Source organism: Pipistrellus hanaki (genome assembly GCF_964339955.1).
Source record: "Pipistrellus hanaki genome assembly, chromosome: 1".
Lineage (NCBI taxonomy): Eukaryota > Metazoa > Chordata > Mammalia > Chiroptera > Vespertilionidae > Pipistrellus > Pipistrellus hanaki.
In genome coordinates this window covers 165,469,296-165,490,952 of record NC_140503.1, presented here as the reverse complement: position 1 = coordinate 165,490,952, position 21,657 = coordinate 165,469,296, and the positions used below count along the sequence as shown (strand labels likewise).

General features: G+C 42.1%; 1 protein-coding gene across 2 annotated transcripts; it reads left to right on the top strand.

Moving 5' to 3' along the window:
* The first annotated feature begins 365 nt into the window (after window positions 1–365).
* On the top strand, window positions 366–9,414 carry CCNG2 (cyclin G2). 2 transcript variants are annotated; one of them, XM_084884074.1, is made up of 8 exons: window positions 366–695; window positions 1,626–1,763; window positions 2,455–2,592; window positions 3,657–3,907; window positions 4,088–4,166; window positions 4,267–4,365; window positions 6,434–6,639; window positions 7,977–9,414. In XM_084884074.1, exons 2-8 carry the CDS (start codon window positions 1,626–1,628, stop codon window positions 8,098–8,100), a joined length of 1,035 nt encoding a protein of 344 aa, XP_084740200.1. In that variant the 5' UTR covers window positions 366–695; the 3' UTR covers window positions 8,101–9,414. The 2 variants fall into 2 exon arrangements, with proteins under 2 accessions (XP_084740200.1, XP_084740199.1); XM_084884073.1 differs by lacking the exon at window positions 366–695 and adding an exon at window positions 1,405–1,545.
* Window positions 9,415–21,657: the final 12,243 nt, after the last annotated feature.

Sequence of the window (21,657 nt, the reverse complement as noted above, 5' to 3'; positions counted from 1 at the left end):
TTCGGCCAGCGTCCAATCAGGGAGCCGGCTACTTTGGGCGGATTTTTCAAAACAGAGGAAACAAAACAAATCAGGGACCTTTAAAAGGTGCAAAGCGAACGGAAGCAGTCTCCTTCCGCGCGTCAATCCCGTCGCTTCCCTTTCTTCCCCGACCGGCTCTATCGCCGAATAAAGACGACGTCCCAGGAACCGAGAGGGAGGAGCGGGCTCGTGAAAGCCCAGGCAAGCCTCCGAGGCCCCCTCCCCAAACCCGCTGGGGACGGTGGCTGAGAGGCGGGACTATTTAACCAAACCCTGTGCAGAAGTGAAGGATCCCTCCGCGCGAGTCACGTGCCCCGCCCCTCGGGGGGAGGGGGGCCTCGGGAGCCCAAAACAAAAACAAGGGGCTCGGCCGGGCTTCGCGTCGGCCGGCCGTGGGGGCAGCGCCCGCGGAGGCTCAGGGCGCGGCGGGGTGGGCGCTTCGCCCCTGGAGGGTGGGCGCGCGGGGCCAGCATGGAGCCGGGGCTGTAGGAAAGGCGGCGGTGACGGGGGGTGGGGAGGGGGCGGATGCGGGTCCCGGGCCACCGCTGAGGCGGCGGGTGCTCAGGAGACAGGTCCGGACGCCCCCGCCGCACCCAGTCCCCGACGGGCGGGCGGGCGGGCGGACGGACGGACGGCGACGCCGCGGCCGGTGGAGGAGGCGCGTCTCCGGCACGGTGAGTGCCCCTGCCCGGGCTCCTTTGTTCGCGGTCGGGACGCGGGGGCGGGGTGCTTCGGGGTACCCAGCCCTCAGCCCCCAGCCCCGGGAGCGACTCCGCTCCGCCCCCAGCTGCTCCAGCTGCGGGGGCGTGGGCACCGGATTGGGGAGATGCTGGTGGAATGCATGGAGAGTTCGGACATTTCTTGGGTGCCCCCAGCCCCCCATTTTGTCCCCGGGGTTCGCTGGGGTGGTGCTCCTGGAATTGACAGCCGGGGCCCCGCACGGTTGCGGAACCGGGGCGTCCCTGGTTGGCCCGGGTGGTCGGGACAAGGGGCGGGCTGGACTTTGGCCTCCCCCCCCCCCCCCCGGGTCTCCACCACTCGGGTACCAGCGGGTGGGGAAGGCTCGGGGCTGGGGTCCCGCTGGGGGGCTCCGCGGCCGGGCCCCCGGGAGGGCGGGGCTCCGGAGTCTCCTCCCTCCGGTTCTTTGTTCGGTCGCGAGACTTGTTCTCCTTCCACCACCACCCCCCTGCCCCCCCCCCCCCCACACACACACCCATTGTGCAAAGCTGGCACCCGGGACCGGGCGGGAGCTGTCCCCGGGGCATCCCGCCCGGGGGAGATCCCTCTCCGCCCGGCTTCTGGTGGGGCGGGCCCTGGGACACCACCCCCAGCCCGGGGACATTTTCTTGGTGGTGAACCGGCCGGGGAGCCGGCCAGCCCCAGCCCAGCCCGGCCCCCGACGTCACCCGCCCCGCCCCGCCCCGGCCACCCCTCCCCGGCGGGGCTGCGGGCTCGCCCCGGGGACGTGACGGGCCCCTCATCCGCTCTCGCCTGGTGTGCCGGCTGGGGCGCCTCTCGCCGGAGGTATTTCCTGCCCTTTCCCTCTACCTCCCGGTCCCACCTCCCCCAGGACACACTCACTGTGTGCGGTGTCTTTGCTGCAGATGAAGGATTTGGGGGCCGAGCACTTCGCAGGTCGTGAAGGGGTCCAGCTCTTCGGGTTGCTGAACCTCTACCTGGAGCAGGAACCGCGATTCCAACCTCGAGAAAAAGGGCTCAGCTTGATCGAGGCTACCTCGGAGGTGAGTGGCCGGAGGACTTGCTGGAGCTGCCGCCGATAGGGCGTGGAGAGGGATGACTTTCTGTTGTTGTTGTTGAGTTGAATGGAGACTGAGGACAGACAAGTTTCTGAAGACCAGCATGGGGCTTCCTGGAGGCGTACTGAGATACATTTGATACCGGGTCAAGCTTTTGTTGATTAACAAGAATGAGAGTGATGCTAACTGTAGTGAAGCGTTTTCTTTCGATGAGGCACTCCAGCCTGCAGCTTCTGGGTGGGAGACTCCCTGGTCACTCAGCAGTTCATTTGTGGAAATACCCTTTGTCTATGGAATGCTTATTGTAGGTTCTCAAATAGTTAATAAACAAACAACAAAAACCCCATAAAACAAGCAAGTAATAATCGATGTTCATTACAGGGAATGGAGTTATATTTGCTATAACCCTCTGGAAGTGTGGCCCCAGTTCACTTTTATAGTGAATTGCCGAATTCTTTTGAGCTGTACATTTTCAAAAAGCAATTATATATATATGTACACACACACACACACACACACACACACTCACTTCTGTATCTGAAAAAGTGTATTGCTTTAGTTAAAAATTACCCTTTCCCCCATATTCTCGAAGGTTATGGGAAAAAATGACCTTTGTGTGTATTATCAATTTAGTTCTAAGAAAATAGTAAACTTTGGTTCTTGGTTTTTATTGCAGAATGATAACACTTTGTGTCCAAGATTGAGAAATGCCAAAGTAGAAGACTTAAGGAGTTTAACCAACTTTTTTGGATCTTGCACTGAAACTTTTGTCCTGGCTGTCAATATTTTGGACAGATTCTTGGCTCTTATGAAGGTATTTAATAATTTTTTTTTATAAATCTTCACTTTTCTATACCCAGTGCTTACTACAATGGCCAGCATAGGAGGGTTGGATAAATATTTCGCAAATGAATGTACTTATGTCACCATCCATAAACACTTTTAGTAATTAGAACTATGATCTTTAGTGTCAGGTTAAGAGACCACAAAATTAAGTGTATTGTATTTTATGTTAGGTTTTGCTGTATGTCTTACATGTCTTCCCTTTGAAGATTTAACGTAGTGAAGACTACTGTTTTTTAGGTAGTTTCTTTATACCAGTATGTATACAGTCCTTAATGTAAGGTTTTCATCTCCCATCATGTTTTTGTTGGAGCCTAGATGTTTTTAATACTGAACCATAGGTGGAAGTATATCAGTCTATTAAAGGTGAGCAACTGCCTCTCCTATAAGTCTGCTCAAAGCAGGGAGGCATAGTCACAGTTACCAGCAACTGTTAGGGAAATGTGGTGATTTTTCTGCCAGTAGGATGCTGTCAGCTGCGGGGTCAGTTTTCAGGAAACTGAAAAGAAAAGGGCAGCCATCTGCCCATGGCAGCTTTTACACATGCTTCACTGCACAATTGATGCAATATTTCTCTTGGTCAAAGTTGCATTGAAGTATGGGATGATTCTTGGAGATAAGTAGGTAAGAAGATTAAAAGATAGGTGGATGTGTTATTTTTATATCCAAAGAAGTAGTTTATTTTCTAGGAGTTGAAAGCTTTATGTTATTTTGAGGAAGAACGTACTATTCACGAATTGCATGAGTTTGAAATACAAAGTATAGGCAGTATTAGAAACTTGGTTTTTGAACTTGTACTTAATTATTTTTATCCCCATTTAAATAAGTAATTTAAATGCCCCAAAATACCCTTTTTAAAAGAAAGGTTAAGACAGTTTAAATTGTGAAAATGATTAAATAAAATTGTGGGTAAGAGATGCAGCTTGTTTGTGTTCTGTCTTAAAAGTAGGGGCATTACTACAATATTCTTAAGTGTCTGCTTTGCTAGATCAAGTAACAATTGGTAGAAGAAGACTTTTGTTTTTTGTTTTTCAGGTGAAACCTAAACATTTGTCTTGCATTGGAGTCTGTTGTTTTTTGCTGGCTGCTAGAATAGTTGAAGAAGAATGCAATATTCCTTCTACTCATGATGTAATCAGGATTAGTCAATGCAAATGTACTGCCTCTGACATAAAGCGGATGGAAAAAATAATTTCGGAAAAATTGCACTATGAATTGGAAGCTACTACTGCCTTAAACTTTTTGCACTTATACCATACTATTGTATTTTGTCAGACTTCAGAAAGGTCAGTGGGATTAAAACTAAAAATTTTATGCTTTAGATTGCTATTGCTAACAGTAAAGAATTAGAATGCAGTGAAGTTTATAGTTTTACTTCCACCAAGCTTTTTAATGGCAAGTCCTTAAACTTGTTTAAATCTTTGCAAGTTTAGTAAGTAAATTGTTTTTTTCTTTTCATTGTATAGAAAAGAAATACTGAACCTTGATAAACTAGAAGCTCAGCTGAAAGCTTGCAACTGCCGACTTACCTTTTCAAAAGCAAAAGTAAGTCAATTTCTTGCTTATATATGATTCACGTTTTCTATTTTGAATTAAAAAAAATGTTTATTTTACTTAACACTTTTTTTTTTTTTTTTTTTTTTAGCCATCTGTATTAGCTTTGTGCCTTCTCAATTTGGAAGTAGAAAGGTTGAAATCCATTGAATTATTGGAAATTCTTCTGCTTGTTAAAAAACATTCCAAGGTAAATATATTCAGTTCTTATTCTTTAAAGCAAGTTTTCTTCCTAATATTTTACTTTGTGTTTCCCCCCACTGTGGTGACATAAACATTAAATAATACTTTTTTATGGGATTCTCTTAACTTTTACACTCATTTAAAAAAAATATCTCAAGTGTTGAAATTCTCAAAATGCAGCTTTGATCCAATCAATATTAAGCTGGAAGGGAATCCTGTCCTTAGCCTAGCTTCTTTCAGCATTCAGATGTCCCTTCTGTAGTATTCTTGCAAATTGGTAATACAATGGTCTGTTCTAAAATACACACAAGGAAGTAGACTTACTACATAAACTGATGGCATCCCATTACAACTTTAGGGCTGATTCTCCCATTAGTAGCATTACCAAAATAACATTAGCTATGTTATTCTTTTTAAACTCCTTAGGCCAGCCCAATACGTTTTTGGCAGTTATAAAGAGGTGTAAAACAATTAAAGAGAGAGTCATTTTCACAGTCTAGTTGGAGATAAATGGAAATTAATATGTAGTGGTATGTTCTGTTATTTATTCTGTGTCTGAGTGCCAGATAATACTGAACATAGGGAGTATTTTGGAGTTTTGTTAGCAGAGGAGTAAGGTAAACTAGGAGAGGCACTGTGATTGGGAAGGTGTAGACTAAAAGAATCTTAACAGTGATAGTTTGGGCAGCAAAGGCTTATTATAGTCAGGAAGCTGGTGGACTATAGAAGGGTTTGGGAATTATTTGAGGGTAGGCTTGTAGATAGAATGTCTAGGTGATGGTCACAAGAAGCTGTGAGAATATCTAAGTTGAGTGGTTTTAGAAGCCAAGCATGGAATGAGGCAAGGAGCCACAAATGATCAATAGTTGGAACAAATGATGGAGAGAATGTTGGTATCATTGAAGGAAATTTGAGATAAATTAACTTGTGTTCAAAGACGTATGATTTTTACCTTCCAGGTAGTAGATCTCTAGCAGGTATTTAGCAGTCTGGAATAAAAACTCAAGATAAATCATAGTTTAAGATCAAGATTTGAAATTTCTCATGAAATAATAGTTAAAGCCTTAAGAAAGTTGGAGTCTTTAGCTTAGAGGTTGGTTGAAATTCTGTTGGCTGGGCTTTCAGTGTTGGCAGTTTCACCATTAGGAGCCAAGTGAAGGAAGGTACACCAGACAGGTAAGAGCACTATCAGGTTGGGAAGAGGTTTTCAAGAAGAAGGTAGCCAAGAGTATTGAATTTTGATGAGAGGCCCATTATAATGGGAATTGAAGGAGGTCATTGGATACCTAGGAGATGAGGTTAGTACAATGAGAAGGGAGTGGTAGAAGCCAGAAGGCAGGGGGGTTAAGATGTAGCTGGATTAGATGGAAACGGTGGCCAAGATGATACAAAACTCTTCTGTTTGTGCTAAAAGTATTTGTGAAGTGTTTTGTTTTTAACAGATAACGTCTAGCTTGTGTTTTAGTCAGGAATTTATTAGTTTTAATGTAAACCATTTATAATTTATCTGGAAATATCTTCAGTGAAAATTGATTCCTTGAAATAAAACTGGGGCACTCCCTGGTCATGGAGAAACTACGCCCTTTTGGGGAAATTCCTCTTCTGTCATACTGCTGACTTCTTCATTAGCATATATCTGGTATCTTAGTGTACATGCATATTTTTAGCAATCAAAAAATGCATTGTTATAGAAACCCAAATTGTTAATTTCCTTGGCATTGAGACTATTAAAGAATATACTACTTGATAATTGATTTAGTAACAGACAAGTGTTTTTAGGTCAGTGTGTTTTCTTAATAGGCAAAACTTTCTGTGTATTGAATCCTATGTAAATTACCTATACCTTTGGTGCTCATCTCCTAAACCAGTGGTGACCACATTTTGACTTCACACTAGTATCACTTGGAGAGCTTTTAAAAAAATTTCTGATTCCCAGGTCTACCCTACATCGATTAAATAATACTGGGGGTGGAAGCCAGGCATCAGTATTTTTTTATGGAGTGCAGGGTGATTCCAAGGTACAGCAAGGCTTGGGAACCACTCTTTTAACCTCTTGATTAAAATATTTTTTTCAGGTTAATGACACTGAATTCATTTACTGGAGGGAGTTAGTTTCTAAATGCCTCGCTGAATATTCTTCTCCTGAATGTTGCAAACCAGATCTTAAGAAATTGGTTTGGATTGTTTCAAGGCGCACAGCCCAGAATCTCCACAACAGCTACTATAGTGTCCCTGAGCTGCCAACAATACCGGAGGGGGGTTGTTTTGATGAAAGTGAAAGGTAAGCAGATTCCTTAACTGATTAGACTTCCCAGACAAAATACACTCAAAATGGGACCCGGGAATATTATAAGGCATCAGAGAAAGTCCCTTGTCTAATAGCATCTTTTCTTCAGGTGAGAAAATTAGCCAGAAATAGTTAATTATTAAAATAAGCTAATAATTTAGAAGTGTGCTTCCCCTCCCTCCTTTTTTAATAGTTTAATTACTTTTAGAGAGAAAGGAAGAGAGAAGAGAGTGGAACATTGATGGGCTGCCTCCTGTACACCCCCTACCAGGAATTGAGCCCACAACCTGGGCATGTGCCCTGACCCAGGATCGAACCAGCAACCTTTTGGTGCATGGGAAAATGCCCAACCAAGCCACACCAGCCAGGGCCCCCATTTTTCTTACTAAAAACAAACAAAACATCATGCTGTACATTATATTCCCAAGATTTATAACTGGAAGTGTGTACCTTTTGACCAGTTTTACCCACCAAACCCCGCTTTCTGCCAGTTACCAATCTGTTCTCTGTATTAGTGAATTTATGAGCTCTGGTTTTTTTTTCTTTTTGTTTTTAGGTTTCATGTATTAGATTAAACAGTATGTTGTCTTTCCACTGATGTTTCACTCCTCCCCTTTACAAAACTGGTTGTTTCCCATCTCCTTTGCTCTTTGAAATATAGTTTAGGGTTTTTTTTGTTTTTTGTTTTTAAGTGAAACAGCATTCTGGGCTTTTCAGTGTTAGTATGAATTCCTAATATGGTCTGTGGGAAGAGGTTGTGGTTAAAATGCCTTGGGGGAGGGGGGAGGGGAGGGACCACCACCACCACAAAGGTAGCAAAATTCTATAGTTATTTTTACAGTTTTGTCAAATGCCATTGTCTTTATTAAGTTGTTTCACGTGGTAGGGATAAAGGACCAGAAGTTCCATTTCATAGCTTAATTGTTTTTTTGGTTTGATATTGAAAGTATTAGTGATGTAATTATTGATGCAAGAAAGATGATGAAATTATGCCATAGGAGATACATTGTCCTTAGCCTGTATTTATTGTATCTAACATACTTAAAATTGTGCAGTTAATTGATGATAGAGTTATTGGTACAAGAATAATAGCTTGGAAAATAGTAATTTGTTTAAACCTATTAAGAAAATCTGTATTTTTCCCAAGGATATTATAATAGACTTCAGTTTAGGAAGTCCTTATAAGTAAAATTTTCTCACTGTAAAGCTTAAATTTTGAATATAAAAATTCTGAGACTAGAGATACTTGCTTAGCAGTTTTATTTTGTCTGTAGAATATTTAAGTGTATTTAAAATAATGGACTTTGCTTTGTCTCTTCTTTTCTTTTTAGTGAGGACTCTTGTGAAGATATGAGTTGTGGAGAAGAGAGTCTCAGTAGCTCTCCTTCCAGTGATCAAGAGTGCACTTTCTTTTTCAACTTCAAAGTGGCACAGACACTGTGCTTCCCATCTTAGAATTCTTACTGTTCTGTGTCAGAATTTAAAGTGTGTGTTCAGGTTTCCAAGCAATAAATGGGGGAGTAGGTAGTTTTCTGATCCAACCCCCATCTAGACAGGAATTGCATAGACTGGAATATACCTACTTGCTATTTATTATTCAGATCAGATCTGGCCTATTTTCATATTTAATCCTAAGCCATCAAATGGGTTAGTGCCTCTTGAACAATTAACAATACTTAGACATTGGCACTTTATTTTTCTCGTTGATCTTTAGCTACTTGGGGGAGGAGGGAAGGTATCAATACCTTCAATTTTATTACTTTTCAAGAATTTTTGAAGATGAATAGTATAGGTAATCTTAAACTTTTTATAAAGCCTTCAGGTGTCTTTATTTAAACAAATTGGGAGTGGGCCAGTACTTCCTTAGCAGGGAAAATGGATAAACCTTTAATGGTTTATCTTAAATCGCTCCCTAACCCCCATTCTCAGAACAGAGAATACTAGTATACTCTTAAATGTCAAACACCTTCTTTCTTTTCTTTTTTTAAAAATAATCACTTATCTGATGCAGACTCTATAAACTTGGGAATTATAATGTTGCCATGTCTGTGAATTTTAGTATGTAATGTGTTAAGATTTTAGCCAAAGCAGAAATAATCAACAGGCTATGGTTATTAGGTAATTGCATTCCTAATGCCTAAGTATTCTCAGACTGTAGTATTATTTTAATGTTATTAAAACAATCTATAATCTGATAGTTTTGCATGTACCTATGTTAAAGCAGTGCAGAAGGTTGATCAGAACTAGGAAACTGAAATTGGTAAATGTTGATCTAGTAGCACATTTTATCTCATTTTCATATATTAAAAAAAGTCTGCATGATTCCATTTTACTTCCTTTGTAATTCACATTTCAAAAATAATGGTATTAGTATATGAGTGCCAAGACTGAATGTGAAGTAAAGAAAACTTAAGTGTGTGTAGTGTTACAGTTTTGAGCTTATCTGTGTGGTGGTACAGCCATAAGAATAGGGGACTTATAAACTCTGTACACATGAAATTCTGTACAGAGAATTTTTAAATTTTATAAATTGTGTATGAAAATGTAAATCTTAAAAAAAATGTACATAAAATACTGTATTTTTTTACCTTGTGTGTGATAGTCTAGTAATTGCATGTAAATATAATTTATTGTGTATTGTGTGTTACAAATCAAACATTGATGACTTACTTTTAATGGTAAGTCAACATCCATTGGATATTTTCTGAAGTGGATCTTTTTGAAGTAATAATGGGTTACAACTCAAAATAAAAATGTTAACGAATTGTACTCCTTGTTTGCAATCATATCTTAATTTCTTGGTAAAAGAAAAAGTGCTTGCTTTATTTCAGTGGGGTGGCTTGAAGTGAGGTTGGAGTGTCTTAGGATAAGCCCTTTATCTGGTAACCAGAAGTCCTCTAGGTAATATTTCCTTATCACAGTTTGGCTCATAGCCTTGGGAGATACCGAAAGTGAATCTGTCATTTGAGAATTGACCTCTCTCTGGGATGGACTCATATTAAACAAAATGTCTATGAACTTGTAGTGAAGGGCAACAGGTATCAAGTAGACCAGAATACTCAGGTTGGCAGATTAGTACAATCTCTGAAGACAAACCAAATTCTAACCAGGTTTCTTGGTGAATCAGCACATAGGGGTGCTGTTGGCTGTGACTGGACCCTGCCAGCCTCTGGCTCTGGACCTCTTTTTCTAAGCCTTCGGCTTGTGTTGCAAGTGATGATTTTGCTTTTTGTTTTGTTTTTACATAAGTTTCCCATTGAATTTGATTTTATAGACCATTATTTTTCTCTAGTTGATTGGAGAATCATACTGAGTGTGCTTTTCGTGTGATACCTCTTCTTCCTTGGAAATAGGGGCATGTTTTTGTACTCTGCTAGTGGAGAGTCTCTGCTTACATATTTTGGTAAATAGTAAGCAATATATTTTGCTTTCAGATTTTTTTTTTTTAATTTTCACCCTGGGTTATTTTTCTATTGATTTTTAGAGAGAGTGGAAGAGAGAGGCACCCTGACCAGGATTCGGGCTGGGGAGGAGCCTGCAACCAAGGTACATACCCTTGACTGGAATTGAACCTGAGACCTTTGGTCTGCAGGCCGACGCTCTTATCAACTGAGCCAAAACGAGCTAGAGCTGCTTTTAGATTTTGGATGGCTAAGATGTAAATGTTATTTGTGGCTTTCCAAATTTTGAAACCTTTAGTTCCTACAGGGTTTTATTACTTTTCGTACTATATTCTCTTTCTGTGTGAATCTGTCCACACGTAGCTTTAGCTGTTCTCCTTTCTGGTTTTCAGTACGTGTTGTCTAGGGCTCTTTATTCTCAACCTGCTTAGTCACAACTGGTCATCTAACTTGGAGGTTCCTGATTACTCCCAGACCTGCTCTTCCTGTATCATCTATCTTGGTGGAAATGTATTCTATCTACCCAAGTAGGAATCTTGAGTGATATCCTAGTCTCCTCCCACCTGTTTACTGGAGGTCACCATTGGTACGATTTCATTTATACTTTACTGGTATGACTCTCTTTTCTGCCACAGGTTTAATTCAGACCTGTATACTTTATCAGCAGGGTTGCTACAACTTAGTGATCTCTCAGCCTCCAGGCTTGCTCCTGATTCCCTTACTGCCTGGGAATCATTTAAAGATATGCAAATATGTCTCTCTGAAAAATTGCTCAATAGGTACCTCAATCAGAATAAAGTCTGTATGATAACTAAGTCTGTATACAAGTGTTTTCCTAACCAGAACACTACACCTGTCTTTGGCCTTATTTTTCCTCTTCCCATTTCTTAGAGCTAGAAAATGTGTGTTAAGCAAGGTAACGAAAAGCTATGTGGAAGATGGATTGGAGCAGGTAGAAATGAGTAGGAGGGAGACTGGTCAAGAGTTGTGCACAGCCGAAACCGGTTTGGCTCAGTGGTAGAGCGTCGGTCTGCGGACTGAAAGGTCCCAGGTTCGATTCCGGTCAAGGGCATGTACATTGGTTGCGGGCACATCCCCGGTAGGGGTGTGCAAGAGGCAGCTGGTCGATGTTTCTCTCTCATCGACATTTCTATCTCTCTATCTCTCTCCCTTCCTCTCTGTAAGAAATCAATAAAAATATATTTAAAAAAAAAAAAAAGTTGTGCACAAATATAAGAGGTGATGAAGGACTGAACTAAAGCAATGGAAATGAGGAAGAGGGAGGAATTGAGAAGCACTATCTGTTTTCTTGAGACATTGTTGGGAGACTCAAGACAAGTCTAGGAGCCTGGTTATGCCCTCAGGCCATTCAGCCAGGTGGCTTTCCCATGACTGATGAATAAAATTGAGATTTCAGTCTCCTGCACCATTTAGAGTAGAGAGGGAGCGAAGACTACCATTTTGGATCCTTGACTTGGGCAAGAGATTTGGCTTTTCCAGGTTTGATTCTGTCATTCCCTGGGATGTGGTGTGCATACTTGGCTGCTTCTGCTCTTAAACATGCTGCAGTCCCATTTTGCCTGGTCCCTGGTCTCCACCAATTTGACTTTCAGGAAGTGAGTTTGGACAAATAATGTGTTTTAATCCTCTGTCACACTCAAGTGAATACTCAGGTGAAGTACAGAGGCATTGGTTGCAGAATACTTCTCACATTTTAAACCATTTTCTTTATCTAGGCTCTGGCTTTTTCTTTCAATTTCTTTCATTTCAATATTGGGCTTAAAATAGGATGTTCCCTTCTGCCTCCCATCTTCCCTTGTGCATATGCAAATTGTCAGCTTATTTAGGTAACCAAAGTATATGATTCTTATATTGACAAAGACCTTGTGTTTTTCATTTGTCACTTTTGAACTCAGTATTTCTAATTATTTGTACCAGAAATGATCAACAACATACCGTCTTTGTATGTAACAAATGGGGTTGTGTGGTCGTTTTCCTGATAGTTAAATGAGCCTTCCCATCCCAGGGCATGAAGTGCTCTTCACATTAAGAGGAGTCTAGCCGAAACCGGTTTGGCTCAGTGGATAGAGTGTCGGCCTGCAGACTGAAAGGTCCCGGATTCAATTATGGTCAAAGGCATGTACCTTGGTTTCAGGCACATCCCCAGTAGGGGGTGTGCAAGAGGCAGCTGATCGATGATTCTCTCTCATCGATGTTTCTAACTCTCTATCCCTCTCCCTTCCTCTCTGAAAAATCAATAAAATGTATATTAAAAAAAAAAAAAAGAGGAGGAGTCTATTCCCCTTGAATTTAGTTGGCCCTGTGCCTGCCTTGCCTAGTAAAGTGCAGTGGAAGACGTTCTGGGCATGCCCAAGCCCAGGCTTTAAGAGGGCTGGCAACTCCCTTTATCCCTCTTGGAAGCCAGCCACCATACCGCAGAGTCGCTCAGATTGGATAACTGAGAAGATGAGAGGTCATGTGGAGAGAGGCTCCTGACATATCTCGCATATTACAGCCTCAGCTAAACTCCCAGCTGAAGTAACCTGCAGAGTATCCTTAACTACATAACAGAAGAGGAGCCATCCAACTGATCCCAATCCACCCAGAGACTCATGAAAAATAAGTTCTTTTAGGCCACTAGATTTGGGGATGGTTTGTTACACAGCAACAGATAACTGAGGCAGATTGCTTATTGTTTACAGTCAAATGATGGTCATATCTGAGTGGTAAGATTAACAGGTGATTTTTTTTTTCTAATGATGCTTATCTGTAGTCTTTATCCTCCCCCCAAATGGATTTGAATTATTAGTGTATTAAAAGAATATAGAATGAACTTTTAAAAATACTGATTATGACCCTGACTGGTTTGGCTCAGTGGATAGAGCATTGGCCTGCGGACTGAAAGGTCCCAGGTTCGATTCTGGTCAAGGGCATGTACCTTGGTTGCGGGCACATCCCTGGTGGGGGAGGGGGGGTGCAGGAGGCAGCTTGCCAATATTTCTCTCTCATCAATGTTTCTGGCTCTTTATCCCTCTCCCTTTCTGTAAAAAAAATCAAAGTATATTTAAAAAATATTTTTTAAATACTGATTATGTCTTTAATTAAAATAATTCATGGCTTCCCTGTGCTCCTAAGTATTAAATTCAAACCCCTTACCATAGCTTACAAGACCCTGTTTGATTTGGTCCCTGGCCCCTTCTCAGCCTCTCTCGCATGGCATTCACATACACACACTTTCCAGCCTAATTGCATTTTAGCTCCTCCCACTCTCCATGCTTTTGCTCGCTTTTGCTCGCTACCTGACTTCATGCACACTGTTTCACCTGCCTGAAACATTTTTCCTGTCATCCCCATTAGGTAAAATCCTACTTATCACCCTAGGAGTTACTTCATTAGCTTTTCATTCACCTACCAGATATTTGAGTGCCTTTTCTGTGCCAGGCACCACATAAGTGCTTAAAGTATAAAACCAAACAGAATGCACAGTGTCCCTGTCCTCATGCAACTTACATTCTGGTGGCAGAACCAAATAATTAAATTCACAGGAAATAATAGATTTTTTAAAATCCTCACCCAAGGATATGTTTCTTGTTTTTAAAAATATATTTTTATTGATTTCAGAGAGGAAGGGAGAAGGGAGAGAGAGAGATAGAAACATGTGAGATAATTACTGGTTGGTTGCCTCCTGCATGCCCCCTATTGGGAATCAAGCCTGAAACCCAGGCATGTGCCCTGACAGGGACTAGAACCATGATCTCCTGGTTCATAGGTCCACGCTCAACCACTGAGCCATGCCGGTCAGGCTGGAGGATATGTTTTTATTGATTTTGGGGAGAGAGAAAAAGTGGGAGAGAAACATTTATCCATTGCCTGTCATGGGGATTGAACCTACAATCTTTTTTTTTTTTTTTTAGATTATTACAGTTGTTTCTCTTTTTTCCCCCCATAGCTCTCTTCCACCCGGTTGCTACCTCCCCTTCTTCCTTTACTCCCTCCTCCCCTCACTGTCCTCATCCATGGGTGTCTGATTTTTGTCCAGTCTCTTCCTGTACTTCAACACCCCTTTCCTCCCAAGAATTGTCAGTCCATTCCCTTTCTATGCCCCTGATTCTATTATATTCACCAGTTTATTCTGTTCATCAGCATTTTAAAAATATATTTTATTGATTTTTTACAGAGAGGAAGGGAGAGAGATAGAGAGCTAGAAACATTGATGAGAGAGAAACATCAACCAGCTGTCTCCTGTACACCCCCCACTAGGAATGTGCCCACAACCAAGGTACATGCCCTTGACTGGAATGAAACCCTGGTCCCTTCAGTCTGTAGGCTGAAGCTTTATCCACTGAGCCAAACCGGTTTCGGCTCATCAGAATTTTTATTCACTTGATTTTTAGATTCACTTGATAGATATGTATTTGTTGTTCATAATTTTTATCTTTACCTTTTTCTTCTTCCTCTTCTTAAAGAATACCTTTCAGCATTTCATATATTACTGGTTTGACAGTGATGAACTCCTTTAGCTTTTTCTTATCTGTGAAGTTCTTTATCTGACCTTCAATTCTGAATGATAGCTTTGCTGGGTAGAGTAATCTTGTTTGTAGGTTCTTACTATTCATCACTTTGAATATTTCTTGCCACTCCCGTCTGGCCTGCATAGTTTCTGTTGAGAAATCAGCTGACAATCGTATGGGTGCTCCATTGTAGGTAATTGTTTTTCTCTTGCTGCTTTTAAGATTCTCTCTTTGTCTTTTGCCCTTGGCATTTTAATTATGATGTGTCTCGGTGTGGTCCTCTTTGGATTCCTTTTGTTTGGGATTTTCTGTGCTTCCTGGACTTGTAAGTCTATTTCTTTCACCAGGTGGGGGGAAGTTTTCTGTCATTATTTCTTCATATAGGTTTTCAATATCTTTCTCTTTCTTCTGGCACTCCCATAATTTGGGTGTTGTTATGCTTGAAGTTGTCCCAGAGGCTCCTAACACTATCTTCAACTTTTTATATTCTTTTTTTCCTTTTGCTTTTCTGGTTGGGTGTTTTTTGCTTCTTTGTATTTCAAATCTTTGATTTGATTCTTGTGATCATCTAGTCTTCTGTTGGATCTCTGAGCATTATTCTTTATTTCAGTCAGTGTATGCTTAATTTCTAGTTGGTCCTTTTTCATATCCTCGAGGGTCTCACTAAATTTATTGGCTTTTTCTAGAAAATTCTTGAAAAACTTTATAACTGTGGTTTTGAATGCTATATCCAATAGTTCGTTTTTCTCCATTTCTTTCATTTGTGACCTGTTTCTTTGTCTCTGCATTTTGGCTGCTTCCCTGTATTGATAGAATGACTTTTTTTTTTTTTTTTTTCCTATGTCTCCTGTTATTTTTAAGTTGTATTTTTCTAGGAATTTCTCTGTTTCATTAAAATGTTCAAAGTCATTAACATATATTTTCTTATAATCTTTATAATGTCTTTAAAAATTTTCAGTGATCCCATTTTTATTTCTGATTTTGAATTTTTAGGAAACTTTTTTTTTTTTTAAATATATATTTTATTGATTTTTACAGAGATGAAGGGAGAGAGACAGAGAGCCAGAAACGTCGATGAGAGAGAAACATCGACCAGCCGCCTCCTGCACATCCCCCACCGGGGATGTGCCCACAGCCAACGCACATGCCCTTGACCGGAATCGAACCTGGGACCCTTCAGTCCACAGACCGACGCTCTACCACTGAGCCAAACCAGTTTCAGCGAATTTTTAGGAAACTTTTATCAGTCTCGCACAAGTGTCTTTGTGACTCCAAATAGGCAATAGTTCCTTAGATATTATTCCAAAAACATAAGTAACCATCATTCAAACTTAAAACTTTTGTTCTTCAAAGGACACCATTAAAGTGAAATGACACAAATTGAGGAAATATTTGAAAACCACATTTCTTGTATTACAATATATAAAGAACTCTTACAACTCAACAATAAAAGGCAAAATAAAACCCCTGACAATTAAAAGATGGGCAAAGGATCTGAGACAAGACACACATAACCAAAAATCATATAAAAAGATGCTCCAGCCCTAACTGGTTTGGCTCAGTGGATAGAGCATCGGCCTTCGGACTGAAAGGTCCCAGGTTCAATTCGGCTCAAGGGCATGTACCTTGGTTATGGGCACATCCCCAGTAAGGGGTGTGTAGGAGGCAGCTGATGGATATTTTTCTCTCATTGATGTTGATAGAATGACTTTGTGTGCTAGGTGTCCTATAGGGCCCAGTGGCTCAGGCTCCCTAGTTATCTACTCTCTTGATGCTCTTCCTTTGTGGGCTATGTGCACAGTCTTATTGTAGTTAAGCCTTGATTATTGTTAAGCCTTGGTATCACTGGGAGGAACAGACCTCCAGGCTAATTGGCTGTGAGAATCAGTTGTGTCTGTGATGGGAAAACTTCTGTGCTGGAGACACCCTTTTATAGGGCAAGACTTGCTTCAGTGGGACTTTGGTGCTCACTGAGTCTGCCCCTTGAGTGTGTCCCTTATGGATCTGAGGAGTTGTAATCTGGATGGTCTCACTCTGACAATTGGGTACACTGGCTCTTGGATCTCAAGGATCTCAAGGAGGTGCTAATTTAGCCTCTGCCTGAGGCCACCAAGCAAGAGCTATGGAGAGATCTGCAGATTCCTCTTCTTTGTTTGGGGTTTGGAGGTGCCCAGATGAGGCCCAGCTGTGAAACAATGCAAGCTGCTGTGGAGCCTTGAGACTTCTTTTGGATGTTTTGGTTCTCTCTGATTCAGCTGCAGTAATTTTAGATTGCAAAGGGCCAAGCCATTCATATGAAAAAGCCTCTGTGCACAGCTTGGATGGGGTGGAGTCTCAGGGAATTCACCGGGCAGTGAGCAAACAGCAATGGCTTCCTGTCAGCCCTACCTTAAGAGGCCTGGGTCTCAGTGTCCCATGGTAATCGCTGCAAGCACCTCTGAGAGAAAGCCGCCCTCAAATTCTGCCCAATGCCAGACAGCCCAGTTTCTCTCTGTATGAGTCTGGGTCCCCAGAGTCTTACCCAGAACTGGATTTCAGAGCAGTCAGGAGTTTGTGTCTCCCTCCTGACTGAGAAGGATGGCCCTGTCCTCAGTTGCCAGCCCTTTCCATGCGCATGCCTTCTGTATCTCTGCACTTTCCTTCCGCACCTCCTCTAAGTCTCAGTGTGCTTTTCTCTTTCCTTCTATCAATAGTTGTAGAATTTCTCCCACTCTGCCAGCCTTCCTGTGGTTCTGGATGATGTCTGTTTTGTCTTTTAGTTGTAGTTTTGAAGTGGTTGTGCGAGGCAGCAAGTTTAGGTGTTTACCTATGCTGCCATCTTGGTTTCTCTCCGAACCCACAACCTTTTGATGAATGGGATGATGCTCCAACCAACTGAACCACTTGGCCAGTAAATAATATAATTTTAAAGGTTGTGATGATGTTTTTTTTCTCTAAGAAATCTTCCTGGAACTCCCCAACTTTCCTCTGTTGTCAGTGCTGCAGGTTTTCATATAACTGTATTTTTCTAGCAGCAAATACTATGTCTGTCTCCCATGTCTGCTTACCTTACCTGTCTGCTTTGGGAAGGCAGGGGCTGTTTTGTCTTTCTTGTTCATTGTTGAATTTCCAGCTCCCAACACAGTATCTGGCCCCCAAACTCCTCCCGCAATTACTGGTAGCAGGTAACTTCACTGACCACTTAATATGTTCCAGGCACCTCCCAGGAATTGTTTAATTGTCACCACAAGACAAGCACTACTATTAGTTCCGTTTACATACGAAGAAACTAAGAATTAGAGAAATACTTTAACACAGATCTGGTAGGTAACCGGGCTATAATTCAAACCAAGCCTGTCTGCCAAACCCTACACTTAACCACAATACTAAACTACTACCCAAACTTTGATGGTACTCATTAAACAGTTGTATAATGCACGAAACAATAAAAGTTCTTATAAAGAATATCCTACTCATCCTACCAGTAAAATAAACCACAGTATTTTCCTGTTCAATTGCTCTCACTTATAGAAAGAAAAAGTGGCTAAAATTTAGAATTAAATATCCTTTACCCAGGAGTCAAATATGGTCATGAGCAAATTCCAGGTAGAGAAGATGAAGCCTCATCAAAAGCTGGGGATTTTAATTTGCCCTGGGAACGTCTTCGTACTCAGGCTTGTGGGCCCTTCCCAACCCTTGTGTGTCTAATTCCTTTTACACTTCGGCAATTTATACTTCATCATTATCTTCGGTCCCAAGGCCCATAGTCATTGGGTGTTGAGGAGGGTGGAACTCTGTAACAATAGAGGACTGTTTTGTTGAAGCCTTACTTGCCCTTTGCCTGTTTTACTGTTATCCAACATAGCAATCATCCTGCCACTTGCCCCTTGACTGCTCCGGGCTTTTGCCAATAATTATTTCATATGTTTGCAGCTTCACCCTTGCCTAAACTCTGAGCTTCTCGTGAAAAGAGACCATATCCTTTAACATGCCTAGCATAAAGCGGGGACATATGTCAACATTTTTTACACATGTCACACCTGACTTTCTTTTCCATTCTTGATCTCAGCAATTCATAGTTGGTAAAGGTGAACTTCCATGCATTCAAGGACGAAGTCACCCTCTCCGGTGTTAAGATTTCAAATCATTCCTAGGGTGTGCAGGGGGACATAGCCCACTGCCACTCTTATGTGCACCTTATTGGAGAGTAAGATATAGAGATCAGGAATACAGGCTCTCTAAATAGACAGTCAGGACTTGATCCTGGCTTGGCCACTGACTATCTGACTTGACTATTAACTAAAGTGTTTCTGCCTCAGTTTATTCATCTGTATAAGGGGGTCAATAACATTAGCAACCTTTGATGGATACGAAAATGCGCTACCTAAATGCCAGCCCCTTTAGAGATGTTCACCTCTGGAGCAGCCTGACCCAGTGTCATGCTCTGTCCAGGAGGGACCACATCTAGTGATCAATTAAAGTGGAAGGAGATCTAAAGGCTTGGTTACTTTGATATAACACAGGATGGATCATTTTGGTCTCAGAGCTCCTGATAGGGTTGGCTGAAGCTGCTTCATGACTCAATTCCCTCCCAGCCTTGCTTTCTTCCCCTCCTGCCACAGCTGTTGATTCCAAGGCATTTCATAATGAACATCCTGCACCTAGCCTTTGTCTCAGAATCTACTACCTGAAAACCACCAACTGCAGTACTGACTCATGGGGTCACTCTGTGTGTTGAATGACAGGACAATACACGATAATGAATTTGGAACAGTGCCTGATATGTAAGCAGTAAATATTAACTATAATCATTATTACCTTACTTTTGTCCATATCCTCTTACTTCCCTGCTGAGATAAAACTCAATTATTTATTCCACTACCAGTATTAGTGAACTACTGTGATATGCTGAGTTGTGTTTGAGGCACTGAGGATGCATAAAGGAATCAAAGCATAGGTCTTACACTGAGGAGTTCATACTCCAAGGAAAGGCAGACATATCAGTTACCATGCCGTGGAAGAAGCACAGTACTAGAAATACGTCCACGGCCCTGTGCTGGTGTCCTGGCTTTGTTTCTGCCTGTATTCTCAGATCTTCCGGAAGGAACTAGAAAGCCATTTGGTGTGATTTCAGTCATTCCAGGGAGGTCCTGATGGTCTGTCCTTTTCACAGTGCCCCTTACATCCCTGTCCCCTCTAGTTCATCCTGTCATCCCCATTTCTTTTAGTGAAAGATGCTGAGTGTGGATAAAATGTAAATATCACCAACAGGGTTTCAGAAACTGTGGTTTGGGGCTGAGCACCCATTCACCATGCATATAATTTTGGGCAAGCACATGTGTTATTTTGGGTACTCCAGAAAGCAGATGGAGTCAGAGTGCAATAGATTTATGGGGGGCGACACCTGTGAATGAGAGAGGAAGGAGGAAGGAGGGTTGGGCAGGGAGAGCCTGGGACTGTGATGCAGATCTGACAAAACTCAGCCAATCTGGGACTTGGGAGCACATGTCACCAGTTAGAAGAACCCCATGTTGGATGGAAATGGCTAGGCCCAGCACCCAGTGCTCAGGTGCTGCCTGAGGATTGATTACTCAGGAAGAGGGTGGCTTCAGCTGGAATGCTGAGGCGGCTCTTGAAGGGCTGCTGCTGGAGGCTTACGGCTGCCACCCTCGTGGCAAAATGGCAGGTTCTCTCTGGAGCAGTGGTTTTCAACCTTCCTAATGCCGCGGCCCTTTCATACAGTCCCTCATGTTGTGGTGACCCCAGTCATAAAATTATTTTCGTTGATACTTCATAACTGTAATTTTGCTACTGTTATGAATTGTAATGTAGATATTTGTGTTTTCTGATGGTCTTAGGTGACCCTGCTAGCAGTTCCCAACCTAAGACCATGCTAGCAGTTCCCAACCTAAGACCATCAGAAAACACATATTATCTACATTACAATTCATAACAGTAGTAAAATTACAGTTATGAAGTAGCAATGAAATTAATTTTATGTTTGGGGGTCACCACAACATGAGGGACTGTATGAAAGGGCAGCGGCATTAGGAAGGTTGAAAACCACTGCTCTGGAGGGAGATCCGTGTGGGGATCCTTGTGGGGCACCTCCATAACCTCTCTGAGAACTCGTTTTTTAATCTGAAAAGGGAGATACTAAGAACCGCAAAAATTCTTGACAAGGACATTCCATTCAAACCCGTGCACCAATGGGCTTGACCAAACGTTTACACAGCTTCTAGCAGCCTTAGGTGTTGTCCCTTGGGCGACCCAGCCTCCTTCTGAGTTCCTGTCTGGAAAAGTTCTGGGCTGTCAACAGAATTGACTGTTTGTTCTAGCCAAAACCTGACAGCCCTTTCCTAGAGCATTTACCAAAAAGGGCTTACCATTGTGAAACCTTTTTCTGTCCCTTAGAGATGTACACGTAGTTCCTATAACTCAGGGTATCTTTCTGGAGGATCTAAAAGCCATTCCTTTGAAATATAATCATCAGGAAGGATAGGGCCTCTGTCTCCAAATCTCCGTGGGAAGATAGAATTCCAGCTTCCATAATTGCCAGCTTGTAGACACAGCTGGCCTATCACATTGACACTCACTGACTCTCTGTAATTTTTCATGGAGCCTTCACTTGCTTCCCCTCCCTTAGCTCTCATTTCATTCTCGTTATGTCCCTTTGAAACACGCAGTCATCTCTGCCCAGAATCTGAAAGGAGCTCAGCTCTTTCCTTTGGTCTTTGAGAATTCTGAGACCTGCCTTTCCTGCCCCCCAGGGCTAGGAGGGCTGAACAGATTAATGGAAAAAATAAAAGTGTTTGTAAACTGCGAATCTTTTTACAAATACAAGTGGTTGCATATATTTTCCTGAGAGAGTGCTTTGAAAAATGCATCAAAATATTTTTCTGGCCCTGGCTAGTTTTGCTCAGTGGTTAGAGAGTTGGCCTGAGGACCCAAGGATCTTGGGTTCAATTCCTGGTCAAGGGTGCATATCTTGGTTGCAGGTTCAATTCCCGGCTTCAGTTGGGGCTTGAGCAGGAGGCAAACAATCAATCTCAGTCGAACACACACACACTCTCTCTCTCCCTTCTCTCTTCCTCTCTCCCCTTCCTTACATGCTCTCTAAA